Here is a 14,968-nt window from a genome sequence, read left to right on the forward strand (position 1 = left end):
AGGGAACTTTTAAAAGTTTATGTCGCCCCATTCTCGGGGTTCAATCTCGCCTTGAACCTGTTGCGCAATAAACTTGGATCTCCTGCTGCTTGCTCCTGTCTCCGGCTGAGCTCATTTTCCTCCGCAGGGACCCGCGGACTTAGTCCGATGAGCTGGGGGGCAGAGCAGCCTCGCACCCAGATTTTGCCGTAAGAGAGGGCAGAAACAGCAGGAAATACCAACGGTGGAGGAGTGGAGATTTAAGCTGTTGGACTACGCAGAGCTGGATAAATTAACAGGGAAAATTAGGTATGTAAGAGACCAAGTGTTCATCAAGGATTGGGGAAAGTACGTGGATTATCTGGAATGTATTAGTGAGGGACAAACAACGCTAAAGGGATTCAGAGACGCAATGTGAAAGACTAAGAGTTATTGTTTAAAGCAAACAGGAGACAGAGATAGGTTTAACGACAATAATAAGCAGAGAAACGTGTGAACTTGATTACTGCTTCGAAAGATTTATGGACAAGCTGAAGGAAGTCTTGAAAGGGATGGATATGTAATAATGTCAATGGGTAAATCATAAGTTTATGTATTTCTTATTCACTTTTTTTTGGTAAATCCTTTTTTTTTTTTTTACTTTTTGTATATTGATTTTTCTATATGTGTGTTAGTTTTTACTTTCTTTTGTGGAATCAATTAATAAAAAGAATGTTGAAAAAAAAAAAAGAGAGGGCAGACTGGAAGGCCTCTTTCCCAGCCCGCCTCCCGGCCAGCTTGGCCCCCTGGCGGGGCGGGCGGGCGGGCGTCGGGTTCCGCTTCCCAGCAGCAGCTCCTCCTCCTCCTGCTGCTGCTCTTTTTGCCGGGCGCGCGTCTCCAAAGCCGGCTGCTTTATAAAGGCTCAGCGGAGGGCAAGCCGAGGGGTCCGGGCCAGGCGATGCGGGCGAGCCGGGGGCCAGGCGCAGCGGCTGCAGGTAAGGCGGCCAGGTGGCGCCCCAGCCGGCCGAGCCGGGCGCCCCTTGGCGAGCAGCGCCTCTGCCCAGGCCGGGCGCGCATTTTCCGCCCGTGCGTAATCCCGCCTGGGAAGCCCCGAAGCCCCCTTGCCCCTCTGCGCCTCTCAAGGCCCCAGAACTTGCTTTGGCAGCAGCATTTTAGGGGATGCAACTTGATTTCCTGCAAATTTCTTAAAAAATGTGGTTTTGGGTGTGAGGGATTCACATCTGCTGTTACTGTATTTCGGGGTCTTGGCAAGTCTGCATTGGATGAAGATGCACATAAAGCGCTTTAGGGAAGCCAAGGATTTTAGTCTGACCTGGCAATGCTAAACAATTATAATGTTAAATGATCTGGCAATGCTAAATGATCTGGCAATGCTAAATTATAATGTTAAATGATCTGGCAATGCTAAACAATTATAATGTTAAATGATGATATTAAAATATATCTGCAAGCACTTGGCAATCATTTTTAGCGATTTCTACGTCCAACCAGATGCCTATGGAAAGTTGGGCATGAGAGTGATAGATAGGGGAGATCACTGAAAATTGGGTGTGTCATCTTACTTAGGTACATGAGCAAGAAGTGCTTTTCACTAGTTCAAATCCACCCATAAATATAGGAGATAGATAGATTCCATATCTTTTTGGTTTTGGTACTTCATTGAGATTACAGTACAGTAGTAAGATTCCCATCCTCTCTAAAGAGATTGCTGAGTTGTTTTTCTGTTGGAATGGCAGCAACTTCCAAAACTGGGAGAGAGGCTAGAAATCAGTTTTTTGTGACAGTATAAGTGGTTTATTTGTTAATAATAAAAAACAATAACATAATAAAATAAAAAAACAAAGTGGTTAATTGACTAAATGAGCTTCCCCTTTCCATCGAGACATAGGGCACTCCAGTCCTGGCACTGGATTGATGGTGTTGATGGGGATAATTTTTTTTTTTTTAAAATATTGAATGCTTAAGGATTGTACAACAATCTCTTTTTTTAAAAAAAAAAGTTGTTCCCCGTCTGTGGCATTACTGGAAAGGATGTTCAAGTTTTGTTTTTTTGTTTTGCAGGCTCACTTTGGTAAGGGTTGAAACAGTTGATGCATGAAAATGTTCCCCATTGTACTTTTTAATATGGCTTTGTCTGAATCATTTGATTTTGGCAATTCTTGCAGAACCAGCATGACTTACCTAGTACTTGTGTTTAAGTAGGTTGCATTAGGAATTCAAGGGATTGGGGGAAACACATGGGATTATAGGATAATGTTACTGCAGCACAGTTTAGTGTGTGCTAAATGCTTCCCTTTTATAGTGTGCTTTTTGTCTGTAATGTTCCTAATCTACCTAGATTGTTTATTTAATAAAAGGACCATACATTCTTACAGCCTTCTCCTGGTCCCTGAATCTTAATGTATTTTAAAATGTCATATCCATGCATACAATAATTTGTGTAAGTATGTACACACACTCATGACAGGCCTAGATGTATGGGGATGACAACTGGATAAAGTTTTGAGTGTGTATGTGTGACACTGGTGGGTTGTTGATATTGGTAAGATTCTTACCCTCAGCAAGGTGGTGTTGTCTCCCTGCCTCCTGTTATGGAGGAATTTTGGCCCACAGTGTAATATGTCATGTGTTGTTGTTCACCTGAGGTTGTATTTACCTAATTTTAAGAGCTGCTAAGGAACAAATTTATTGTTATTATGTCCTGATGTGTAAAACTACAGAATTCAAAGAGGGTGTACTTTATTTTTCTCATAACTGTAAGTCTAAAATCTAAAACTATATCATACTCATGTTTTCTTATGTTTGTTAATCCTTTCATTCTTTCATTTGATGTTGTTCAATGTGCAGGCACAATCATTTTCTTCTTTCCACCCTTTTAGAGGTACCCATCACATCTCCCTGTGGGCTGCAGCAAACCTGATGATTTAGAGCCACCACAAAACCAGTGGGAAACATGAAAACAAACCCTGTCATCCAAGCTGCCATTGACCTCACAGCAGGGGCTGTAGGTAAGTCTGAGGAAATCCTATTTTCGCAAGATCCTTTAGAAACTGATAGCCCTTCTCCAGGTGACAGCAATGCGGGTCCTGAGGGAGAGAACATGTTGACTTCACCATGCACCACCAGCTTCTGTTGTGGTGCTTTCCTTCAGTGAAATCTTGGCTATTGCTGAAAGGTAAAAGTGTAAACGTGTCTGTCTTAATAGTTTTCCAGCTGTGGCTCTGAATTCATTTAGTGTTAGCTTTCATGAACATTTCAAAATACGTCACAAATAAAAGTTGAGCAATAAAGGCAACCAGAGACAAGATAAATTTGTTTTCTGTGTTTCACGTTATTGAACCAATACAGGATTAGTACACCAGTCAGTTGACCTCCTATTGGTCTGCAGACAAATATTCCAAGAGTACTCCTGTGTAAATAGCATCTTACTGGTTTTTTATTTCATCAGGGTGCATTTTATTTTATATAAAAGTGTTTTGTTTTATATAAAAGTTTCTCCCACTGCCTGCCCACTGTAATTGCAGGCATCTCCAGTCAGGAACCCAGTTGAGTGCCAGACTAGGAGCTTCAAGACCCGGGTTCAAATCATCACTAAGCCATGTAGCTTCTTAGATGATGTTGAGTTGCTGTCAGGCTAACCTCCTTCACAGTGCTGTGGTGAGCATAAAATAAATCACAGGGTTTTGTTTTTTTAAAAAAGTAATATTTATTGAAATTTCAAAAAAGGTTACAAAGGTAAGGGGAAAAAAGGTAAAAAGAAAAATACAAAATACAGAAAAAATAAACACAATTAAAAATAAGTCCATCATTCCATAACTTATCTTTCATTTACTTGTTTCGCTGACCTCCCCACACCTCCCTTTTTTGTATTCCAGTTCAATTGGTTAACTCAGCAAATCCTTTCTCTCTTTATTTTTATCTTCATCCCTTATCTTAATATGTTATAACTTTACTTTCTCGCCTATTAAAGATCCATTTTCACCTACTCCTTTCTAGCGTTACCGCTAAGAACCACTTGACTTCATTCCGACATCATTCTAACATTCATTGATTTTACAATATTTCTGTAAATAGTCTTTAAATTTCTTCCAATCTTCTTCTACCGACTCTTCTCCCTGGTCTCGGATTCTGCTAGTCATTTCCGCCAATTCCATATATTCCATCACCTTCATCTGCCATTCTTCCCAGGTGGGTAGATCTTGTGTCTTCCAATACTTCGCGATGAGTATTCTTGCTGCTGTTGTTGCATACATAAAGAAAGTTCTATCCTTCTTTGACACCAATTGGCCGACCATGCCCAGGAGAAAGGCCTCTGGTTTCTTCAGGAAGGTATATCTAAATACCTTTTTCATTTCATTATAGATCATCTCCCAGAAAGCCTTAATCTTTGGGCACGTCCACCAAAGGTGAAAGAATGTTCCTTCAGTCTCTTTACATTTCCAACATTTATTATCAGACAAATGATATATTTTTGCAAGCTTGACTGGTGTCATGTACCACCTGTATATCATTTTCATAATATTCTCTCGTAAGGCATTACATGCCGTAAATTTCATACCTGTGGTCCACAACTGTTCCCAGTCAGCAAACATAATGTTATGTCCAACATCCTGTGCCCATTTTATCATAGGGTTTTTTTTTAAGGTAATAGCATTGTTTCACAAGAACAGCTGTTAATTTTTCTTTGAAAGTCAGCCTAAACATCAAACCTGCTGATGTTGCTTTTTTTGTTGTTGTTGTATCTTCCCTCTCCTATAAAAAAAGAGAGGCAACTGTTCTAGCAATAAGTTGGGCACGGTTGCTTTTCACAATTGCTAGCTGCTCAACAGCTCTCCAAGTTCAGAATGGCTGCCAAGAGCTGTGACTTCAGGCAGGGGCCTAGGAAGGTGGGCGGACCGTCCCAGGTGCCCTCACTGAGGCGGGTGACATTCAGTGCGCCCACAACTCCCAAGCTTCCCCCGAGCTGTTGGGGTAAGGGGGGAGCTGCGCCACTTTGCTGGTGGTATTTCCCCCTTCCCCCTTCATTTTGACAGCTTGGGGGAGACTTGGGAGTTGCGGGCGGGCAGTGTGCCAAATGTTCGCCATGGGCGGCTCGCTCTGGCCCCATAGACGGTTCGCTCCATCCCTGGCGGCAGGGCACACACTACGCTCTGGGCACCCGAGCGCCCCGCCCCCTAGAAGTGCACCTGCCTTGGGCAGCGCCTGCCTACACTCCGCCATTGACTTCAGGACAAACACCTATTTTTGGTTGGGTACATAGCTTTGCTCTGGGGAGCCTCCATGAGGCATGGATTTGTTTAGGGTGTGGGGATCAAGTTTTTTGTGTGGGCCGGCTTGGGGGAGCATGGTTTCATGGGCCAGGAGTGAAGCCAGCACTATTTTCTCCAAATTCAGCCACTCTGGGCCTTTGGCCTTAGGGAGACAGTGCCTCCACAATATAGGTCTCTATGCAGATGACACAACCTTGATGGCAGAAAGTGAGGATGAATTAAAGAACCTTTTAATGAGGGTGAAAGAGGAGAGCGCAAAATGTGGTCTGAAGCTCAACATCAAAAAAACGAAGATCATGGCCACTGGGCCCATCACCTCCTGGCAAATAGAAGGGGAAGAAATGGAGGCAGTGAGAGATTTTACTTCCTTGGGCTCCATGATCACTGTAGATGGTGTCAGCAGTCACAAAATTAAAAGACGCCTGCTTCTTGGGAGAAAGGCGATGACAAACCTAGAAAGCATCTTTCAAAGCAGAGACATCACCTTGCCAACAAAGGTCCGTATAGTAAAAACTATGATTTTCCCAGTCGTGATGTACGGAAGTGAGAGCTGGACCATAAAGAAGGCTGGTCGCCGAAGAATTGATGCTTTTGAATTATGGTGCTGGAGGAAACTCTTGGGAGTCCCATGGACTGCAAGAAGATCAAAGCTATCCATTCTGAAGAAAATCAGCCCTGAGTGCTCACTGGAAGGACAGATCCTGAAGCTGATACTTTGGCCACCTCATGAGAAGAGAAGACTCCCTGGAAAAGTCCCTGATGCTGAGAAAGATGGAGGACACAAGGAGTAGGGGACGACAGAGGATGAGACGGAAGGACAGTGTTCTCGAAGCTACAAACATGAGCCTGACCAAACTGCGGGAGGCAGTGGAAGACAGGAGTGCCTGGCGTGCTCTGGTCCATGGGGTCACGAAGAGTCGGACACAACTAAACGACTAAACAACAAGGCATTTTGCACCAATGTGTGTGCACACTGCGCACTGGAAGGGGGGGGGGATGAGGATTAGGAAAATGTCAGGCTGTTGCTGCCCACTCTTTTTGCAAACAGTGTTCAGAAGAAGCATCATAATATCAGGTTGTTATTATATTACATTTCTTACACGTGTCCCGTCGTTTTTCCAAGGAACACAGGGCCCCATAGTGAGGCTATCCCATCTCTCTCCCCCACCCCCTGACAATGCTGAAGTACAGTTGTTCAGAGAGGATGTGGCTATTTAACTACAATGGAACCTCGGTTTCCAAATGCCTCCGTTGTACTCGAAAGCTGAAAACCCAGAAGTAAATGCTTCCATTTTCGAATGATTTTTGCAACCCGAACGTGCGATGGGGCTTCCACTGAGTGCAAGAAGCTCTTGCAACCCATGGGAAGCCGTACCTCAGTTTTCAAATGTTTCGGAAGCCGAGCGGGCTTCTGGAACGGATTTTGTACAAGAACCGAGGTACCACTGTTCTGTTGGACTCAAGTCATTCTGGCTCTTGATATTACAGATTTGCAGCACATGCATTTGTACTGAAAGGAAATTAACTGGTAGTATTCTGTGGAATGAAGTACAGTGGTACCTCGGGTTAAGTACTTAATTCATTCTGGAGGTCCGTTTTTAACCTAAAACTGTTCTTAACCTGAAGCACCACTTTAGCTAATGGGGCCTCCTGCTGCCGCCGGAGCATGATTTCTGTTCTCATCCTGAAGCAAAGTTCTTAACCCGAGGTAATATTTCTGGGTTAGCGGAGTGTGTAACCTGAAGCGTATGTAACCTGAAGCGTCTGTAACCTGAGGTACCACTGTAGTGCAGTGCCTATTCATTCTAGCAGTTGCTACTTTTAAGCATGACACATCGCTTTTTCTCAGTCATAATTTTGGCTCTCTCAGAAACTCATTTCATTTTGCTTTATTTGCTTTGTTTCATTTTTTTTTAAAAAAAACTGCCCTTCCTCTGTTAAGATTCCAGGATGGTTTACAAAATATAGCTGAAACAATATATTACTTAAGGAAACTTATTTAAAACCTTAATCCATATTTTAATAAGGGGCATTGGTGAGTGAAGAGATTAAATTTGTATCGTCGCAGGGAGACTTCTCATGTTTGCAAATGATTGTTTTTTGTGTGTGCAGGAGGCACTGCCTGTGTGATTACTGGCCAGCCTTTCGATACCGCCAAGGTGAAAATGCAGACATTCCCTGCCATGTACCGAGGGCTTGTGGACTGTTTTGTGAAGACTTACAAGCAAGTGGGGTTTCGAGGCTTCTACAAGGGCACCACCCCGGCTTTGGTTGCTAACATTGCTGAAAACGCAGTGCTTTTCATGTGTTACGGCTTTTGCCAAAACATTGTGAGGAGAATCGTTGGACTAGACAGGAAAGCTGAGTTGAGGTTGGTGACCGACTTTCCTATTCCCTCATATACCATTCTTGTCACTAAAGGTAAAGGTAAAGGGACCCCTGACCATTAGGTCCAGTCGTGACCTAATGGTCAGGGGTTGCGGTGCTCATCTTGCTTTATTGGCCAAGGGAGCTGGCGTACAGCTTCTGGGTCATGTGGCCAGCATGACTAAGAGCAGCGCCGTTTACCATCCCGCCGGAGCGGTACCTATTTATCTACTTGCCAGCATGACTAAGCCGCTTCTGGTAAACCAGAGCAGTGCATGGAAACGCCGTTTACCTTCCCACCAGAGCGGTACCTATTTATCTACTTGCACTTGACGTGCTTTCGAACTGCTAGGTTGGCAGGAGCAGAGACCGAGCAACAGGAGCTCACTCTGTCGCGGGGATTCGAACTGCCGACCTTCTGATCGGCAAGTCCTAGGCTCTGTGGTTTAACCCACAGCGCCAACAGCGTCCCTTCTTGTCACTAGGAGATGCTAAAAATAAGTATCAAAACAGGCAGGGGCTAGGAGCACAGTCCTTTTAGTAGCTGCACAATATATGACTTGATTATTTTATTTATTTTTTAAACTACAATGCATAAGGGAAAGGGGGCGGGAATCATATAATACATTAATATTTTATATAACAGAACATTTATGGAAAAAAAAGCAACATCAGCATACACCATATGAAGAAATATATTAACTGTATGTGATTCTGTTCTCAAACATGTTTAACAGAGAAAGGACAATTAAAGGATTGAGGATGTAAATGAAATTTTAAGATAATTGAGTTGTATCCAATGTTTGTCAGAGTGGACCCACTGAAACTAATGGAAATGACTAATTTCGGTCCATTCATTTTAGTAGATCTGTTTTGAGTCTTAGTTGGAATCACCCTATTGTAGCTTTATGGAATAAGTTGTGTCTTGTGGCTGGGATATTCCTTACAAGTTTGCTAGAGGAGTTTGATAGGAAAGGCGTCAACCAGTGATACTTCAGTTAGACCATATCCTGCCTGACTGCTGGGATGAACTATTTGATTCAGTACAGTGGTGCCCCGCAAGACAAATGCCTCACAAGACGAAAAACCCGCTAGACGAAAGGGTTTTCCGTTTTTCGAGGCGCTTCGCAAGACGAATTTCCCTATGGGCTTTCGTCTTGCGAGTCTTGCGAGTTTTTTTCCTCCCCCCCCCCTTTTTCTAAGCTGCTAAGCCGCTAATAGGGATGCTTCGCAAGACGAAAAAACCGCTAGACGAAGAGACTCGCGGAACGGATTATTTTCGTCTTGCGAGGCACCACTGTACTTCTCTTCCTATCCTGATTCTGCACTGGAAGCCAGATGCCCTGATCCTGGTACTAACAATGTCCCCTGCTTCTCTGTGTGGGGACCACTCTGTTGTCCTAAGGTGCTCCTCTGCAAGGAGAACTGGAACTCTGCATGGCCACCGTTGTGTTGCAAGTCAAAGCTTCTGACTCCCGTGTGCCAAATACAATTTGTCTTTCTTGCAGCGACCTTCAAAATGCTGCTGCTGGCTCCTTTGCTTCTGCCTTTGCCACCTTGGTCCTCTGTCCCACAGAACTTGTGAAGTGTCGCCTGCAGGCCATGCACGAAATGCAGTTATCTGGGAAGATCGTGCATGGACACAAGTAAGTATTCTTTAGAACAGGGGTCAGCAACCTAAGGCCCATCGGCCATAAGCAGCCCATGGGGATTGTTTAACCGGCCTATAGACCCCCACTGCCCGCTCGGTCGGTTGGCTCCCGTGTGCCACGCTAAACCGCCATTGAGCAGAGCGGGGACTACCTTCTGCAATGCTGGCTGGCTTCCCATTGGCTGCAAGAAGCTCCTGCAGCCAATGGGAAGCTGCACAAACCTTCTCCAGAAATCATAGCGGTCAACCGTCCCTTATTTGTCTGGAAAGTCCCTTATCCCAGCGCTGTGTCCCGCTGCTGTCCCTTATTGATGATGTCCCTTAAATTTCCCAGGTTTCAAAGGAAGCAGCTCCTCTCCTTCCCTCCCTGCCAGCCAGGGAGGAGGGAGGCTCCAACTGTGTCGCTTGGCTGCGTTGCTCACCCAATAAGGAGTCTAAGAACGACTGGGGGGTGGAGCTTGCATGCCTTGTGCCAATCAAATCGGCCGTGTCGCCTGGGGACTCGCCTTTGCTCAGCGCTTCCCAGCGGAGAGGGGACGGTGGTTTTCTTTGAGGCTTCGTTTGGCTGCTGGCTGGGCTTTCTGTCTTTGGCTCGGATGGGTTACGGGTGGCGCTGTGGGTTAAACCACTTAGCCTAGGACTACTTGCCAATCAGAAGGTCGGCGGTTCGAATCCCTGCGACGGGGTGATCTCCCGTTGCTCAGTCCCTGCTCCTGCCAACCTAGCAGTTCGAAAGCACATCAAAGTGCAAGTAGATAAATCTGGTGGGAAGGTAAATGGCGTTTCTGTGCACTGCTCTGGTTCGCCAGAAGTGGCTTAGTCATGCTGGCCACATTACCCAGAAGCTGTACGCCGGCTCCCTCGGCCAATAAAGCGAGATGAGCGCCGCAACCCCAGAGTTGGCCACGAATGGACCTAATGGTCAGGGGTCCCTTTACCTGTATCTAACAAGGTCCATGGGCTAGAGATTCTGCTGCCCTTGATGGCAAGCATCATCCTTCGGATAAAAGGCTGCCATGATTGCTGCCTGAAACAGAGTTTGAATTGCTGCCTCGTTCTTGGGGATGAGGCATCTTTGCTGTAGCTGAATTGCAGGCAAAGGCATGGCAGATAATAATAATAATAATAATAATAATAATAATAATAATAATAATAAATTAATTTATTATCTATACCCCGCCCATCTGGCTGGGTTTCCCCAGCCACTCTGGGCAGCTTCCAACTGAATATTAAAAACAATACAGCATTAGACATTAAAAACTTCCCTAAAGAGGGCTGCCTTCAGTTGTCTTTTAAAAGTAAAATAGTTGTTTATTGCCTTGACATCTGGTAGGAGGGCCTTCCACAGGGCGGGCGCCACTACCGAGAAGGCCCTCTGCCTGGTTCCCTGTAACCTGACTTCTCGCAATGAGGGAACCGCCAGAAGGCCCTCGGCGCTGGATCTCAGTGTCTGGGCTGAACGATGGGGGTGGAGACGCTCCTTCAGGTATACAGGACCGAGGCCGTTTAGGGCTTTAAAGGTCAGCACCAACACTTTGAATTGTGCTCGGAATTCCCCCCTGGCTGTTTGGCTTCTGCAATGGCAAGTGCTCAAGAATCTCCTGTATGGGAATGGAACTATTTTATATATACAGAGTTGCTGCCTGGCCTGCATAGGTCACATCCCAGTCCAGAAGCAGCAAAAGGCCATAAGCTTGGGCAGTTGTGTGTGTGTATATCCCTGCCCAAACCACAAGAGATGGTGATTTCATAAAGATGGGGTGTTTATTCAAGGATCCCCATGCATCTATCCTAATTATGGCAAGTTTCTCCCTTCAACAGGAGGCTGTGATTCACTTATTCCTGTGGGGCAGTGTTTCCCAGACTTGGTTCTCCAGCTGTTTTGAGACTACAACTCCCATCATCCCTAGCTAGCAGGATGATGGTCAGGGATGATGGGAAACCCTGTTGTAGAGCTTGGCCTCAGATGTATCTAGAGCTCAGACTGCAATCCTGGGCATATCTTACAAGTGCTTTGGCAACTCAAGATGAAAATTTTCATCTGAGATAACCAGTGACTGGACATTTGCTTGTCTACATCGTACAAAACCACTGATGAAGCTGGACTTGATTCTTGAGGAATGGAAACCTCCGATTTAATGTTCTGTGACTATTCCGTTATCTCACCATGTTCTATGACAGGAGCTTGACGTTCCTAATTGTGCTTCTGCCAGGCTTGTGCATACAAGGTCTTGAGCAAATGGCCCCCCTCTTTCGAAAAATAATAATTCACACAGTCAGTTTCTGTTTACGTAACTGTTCTGACTGTCTTATTCCTCTCTTAGTACAGTTTGGTCAGTAGTGAAAGGTGTTCTGAAAAAGGACGGTCCCTTTGGATTCTACCGCGGCTGGTCCAGCACTTTGCTGCGCGAAATCCCAGGCTATTTTTTGTTCTTTGGAGGCTACGAACTGAGCCGAACGTTTTTCGCATTTGGAAGGCCAAAAGAGGAATTAGGTATGTTGTTTGACTTGTTAAGGGTGTTTAAATGAGTCTAAATAGTTCTGATAGAGCAACCTTCCATAGGGTTTTTTACAGTGTTTCTAATGTTGGGAATGAAACTTTTCCAATCCTCCCATAAACGAATGTTTATGAAGTGCATCGACTTGGTTCTGCAGTCAGCCATGTTGTTTCAAAATACACTGATTGGCAATTGGACAATTTCTTATGAAACTGGATTACTGGAATATATTTTTACATGTAGCACTAGTGATGGGGTGTTAAGAGGATGCAGATCCTACGTATATTATGGTTGTAGAGATGAATTCTACACCTGCTCTTTGGCCACATCCTCCTCAGTTTTGCATTTGGTCTCACCTGCCCCAAAGCAAGAGCATTTGAGAGAGGCAAGTGTTGTTCTCATTCTCTGCAATACAGCAGACACCAGTCATCTCAACAGCTGGCTAGCAGCACACACAGAGGCTCAGCTGAGAGCACATCCCAAGGAAGGCTAAAGGGACAGAGAAGTAGGAATGGAAAGACAGGTATCATACGATTAAAATTAACTCCCCATGTGTCCAATCTATATCTGCCTGCTGACCTTCCCTTGGAGATTTTATGCATCTTGTAGTGTTTGTGCATGTCGTGGACCAATCCATATGTGTGTGTGTGTGTGTGTGTGTGTAATTTGTTTTTACACTACTAGAGTGAGGGAAACGGATGGATGTTTTGCTTCAGGTGCCGAGACGCCTTAGCCCACCTCTGCTTGGTTTTGTAGGTCCTGTGGCACTGATGATCAGCGGCGGTTTCGGTGGCATATGTCTCTGGATTGCTGTATATCCCATTGACTGCATCAAATCCAGAATTCAGGTTCTTTCCATGGCTGGAAAGCAGGCAGGCTTCATGGTAACGTTCGCAAGTGTGCTCCGGAAAGAAGGTTAGAAAATGAAACCGCAACCAGGGCTATGGGACGGGGAATATCAAGGAATCTGTACTGACACAAATTGTGGACTATACCTAGAACTAAATGTCTTGTGTTCCATAGCCTTTATATGTTTGTTTGTTTTTATTTATATATTATCTACAATTCTATTATCTCTGCCTCTAATTCCTGCTAAGGCAGGCATAGGCAAACACGGCCCTCCAGATGTTTTGGGACTACAGCTCCCACCATCCCTGTCCACTGGTCCTGTTAGCTAGGGATGATGGGAGTTGTAGTCCCAAAACAGCTGGAGGGCTGAGTTTGCCTGTGCCTGTGTTACGGCAATCCTCACCATAAATGAATCCCATTTTCGTATTAAGCAATATGGGTTGCATGCAACTAACTTTTACTCAAAGTAGACCCAGTGAAATTAATGGCTACAACTAACTTGGGTCCATTAATTTCAATGGATTTACTCTGAATAGCAGTATGTAAGCCCTTTGGGATAGCTAAGGCAGTAGAGCATGAGACTCTTAATCTCAGGGTCATGGGTAGTTTATACTATTCTATGTAAAAATAATGCCATTATTCCTCGTTTTAAAAAATGCTATAGTTGCACCTAAGCTTTTAAGAAACGGGAGGGAGACTGGTTCCAAGCAGCAGCTTTTGTTAACACTAACTCTTATTGACAGGTGTCTTTGCCTTGTATTCGGGACTGAAACCTACGATGATTCGAGCTTTCCCGGCCAATGGTGCATTGTTCCTTGCCTATGAGTACAGTCGGAAGCTGATGATGAACCAGTTTGATATGTAATATTTTTTATTGTAGACTTAAAATCATTGGAAACCTTTATAGGTCATGAGAGCTGCTGCAAGAACAAAAAAAAATCAAGTTTTAAAGATTCTGGTTTTATTTTTTAAAGTATCATGTTTTAAATAAATATGTTGGGGGTTTTTTTCTAAACTTTGTGTGGTTACTTGTGTTCAGTGCCTAGACAACTGCAGATAATAAGATCTCTTAAGAGAGCTTGGATGGTCAGCTAATACAAGAGCTATACAAGCAGTGCTTTTTTTTTTTTTTTTAAAGCATGTTAAAGTAACACATTTAATTCTGTCAGGTTATAGTAGCTTCCATGCCTTAAGAGCAGAGAAACAGCTGTCCAGACTTAATCTGTTGGGAAGCCAAACAACGTTAAGAATTCTATACAACTGGCTTGGCCAATTTGCTTATGTGACTGACCAGCACTAAAAGGCAAGTTAAAAGTAAAAAAGGTAAAGGACACCTGGATAGTTAAGTCCAGTCAAAAGTGACTATGGGGGACTGTGCTCTACTTGCCTTTCAGGCCAAGAGAGCCTGAGCAATGGGAGCTCATCCCATCACATGGATTCAAACTGCCGGCCTTCCCACTGGCAAGGCCAAGAGGCTCAGTGGTTTAGACCACAGCGCCACCCGCGTCTCCATAAACCAGCACTAAACAGTAGCTAATGCATGGAAGCACAATCCGCCCCATATATGCTACCACAATGTCACTGCTCTTATGTTGCTAGTGAAATCAAGAAAATGAATCTTGCAGTTAAGTGCAGTAGCTTATATTCACATCTGAGTTTTCTGTTTCGCTACAGAGTTTTACAGAGCAGTTTTGCTCCATCTTTTGTGTGCACACTTCTCAGAATATCTTAAAGTAATGTTGCCATTTCCTTTAGGAAAAAACAAAATAAGGGAGAATTACTGGTGTGTAAAAGTGGCAGAGAAGGTTTATGTCTTTTTAAAGACCGCAAATTTAATATGGCCTAAACTGCTGTAAAGGGATATGGGTGGCGTTGTGATCTAAACCACTGAGCCTTGGGCTTGCTGATCGGAAGGTCGGCAGTTTGAATCCCCGCGATGGGGTGAGCTCCTGTTGTTCAGTCCCAGCTCCTGCCCACCTAGCAGTTCGAAAGCACGTCAAGTGCAAGTAGATAAATAGGTACCGCTCTGGTGGGAAGGTAAACTGTTTCCGTTTGCTGCTCTGGTTTGCCAGAAGCGGCTTAGTCCTGCTGGCCACATGACCCGGAAGCTGTCTGCGGTCAAACGCCAGCTCCCTCGACCTATAGAGCGAGATGAGCACCGCAACCCCCGAGTTGTCTGCGACTGGACCTAACGGTCAGGAGTCCCTTTACCTTTAAGGAGCCCACATAGTACAGTCAACCCCCCCCCCCAAATTTGCTATCCTTCAGGTCAACTCTAATCCCACGTGAGGTCTAGAATTCAGGAGTCTAGTTGGCTCCATGAGCCTCTTCAAGGATTGAGCAGAATGTTCCAA

The 14,968-nt window shown here is 44.7% G+C and overlaps 1 protein-coding gene across 1 annotated transcript; it reads left to right on the forward strand.

Moving 5' to 3' along the window:
• Positions 1–821: 821 nt before the first annotated feature.
• Positions 822–13,629, forward strand: SLC25A15 (solute carrier family 25 member 15). The gene is made up of 7 exons (XM_079970093.1): positions 822–953; positions 2,859–2,987; positions 7,362–7,620; positions 9,125–9,262; positions 11,592–11,761; positions 12,522–12,680; positions 13,358–13,629. Exons 2-7 carry the CDS (start codon positions 2,933–2,935, stop codon positions 13,477–13,479), a joined length of 903 nt encoding a protein of 300 aa, XP_079826219.1. The 5' UTR covers positions 822–953; positions 2,859–2,932; the 3' UTR covers positions 13,480–13,629.
• The last annotated feature ends 1,339 nt before the right edge of the window (positions 13,630–14,968 follow it).

Source organism: Podarcis cretensis (genome assembly GCF_951804945.1).
Source record: "Podarcis cretensis genome assembly, chromosome: 3".
Lineage (NCBI taxonomy): Eukaryota > Metazoa > Chordata > Lepidosauria > Squamata > Lacertidae > Podarcis > Podarcis cretensis.

Bases quoted from the DNA above. Each gene is read 5' to 3' on its own strand.
- SLC25A15 (XM_079970093.1), top strand. From the start codon at position 2,933: ATGAAAACAAACCCTGTCATCCAAGCTGCCATTGACCTCACAGCAGGG. The intron at 9,263-11,591 runs GTAAGTATTCTT...TTCCTCTCTTAG, and splicing joins AAGATCGTGCATGGACACAA to TACAGTTTGGTCAGTAGTGA. The intron at 12,681-13,357 runs GTTAGAAAATGA...TCTTATTGACAG, and splicing joins AAGTGTGCTCCGGAAAGAAG to GTGTCTTTGCCTTGTATTCG.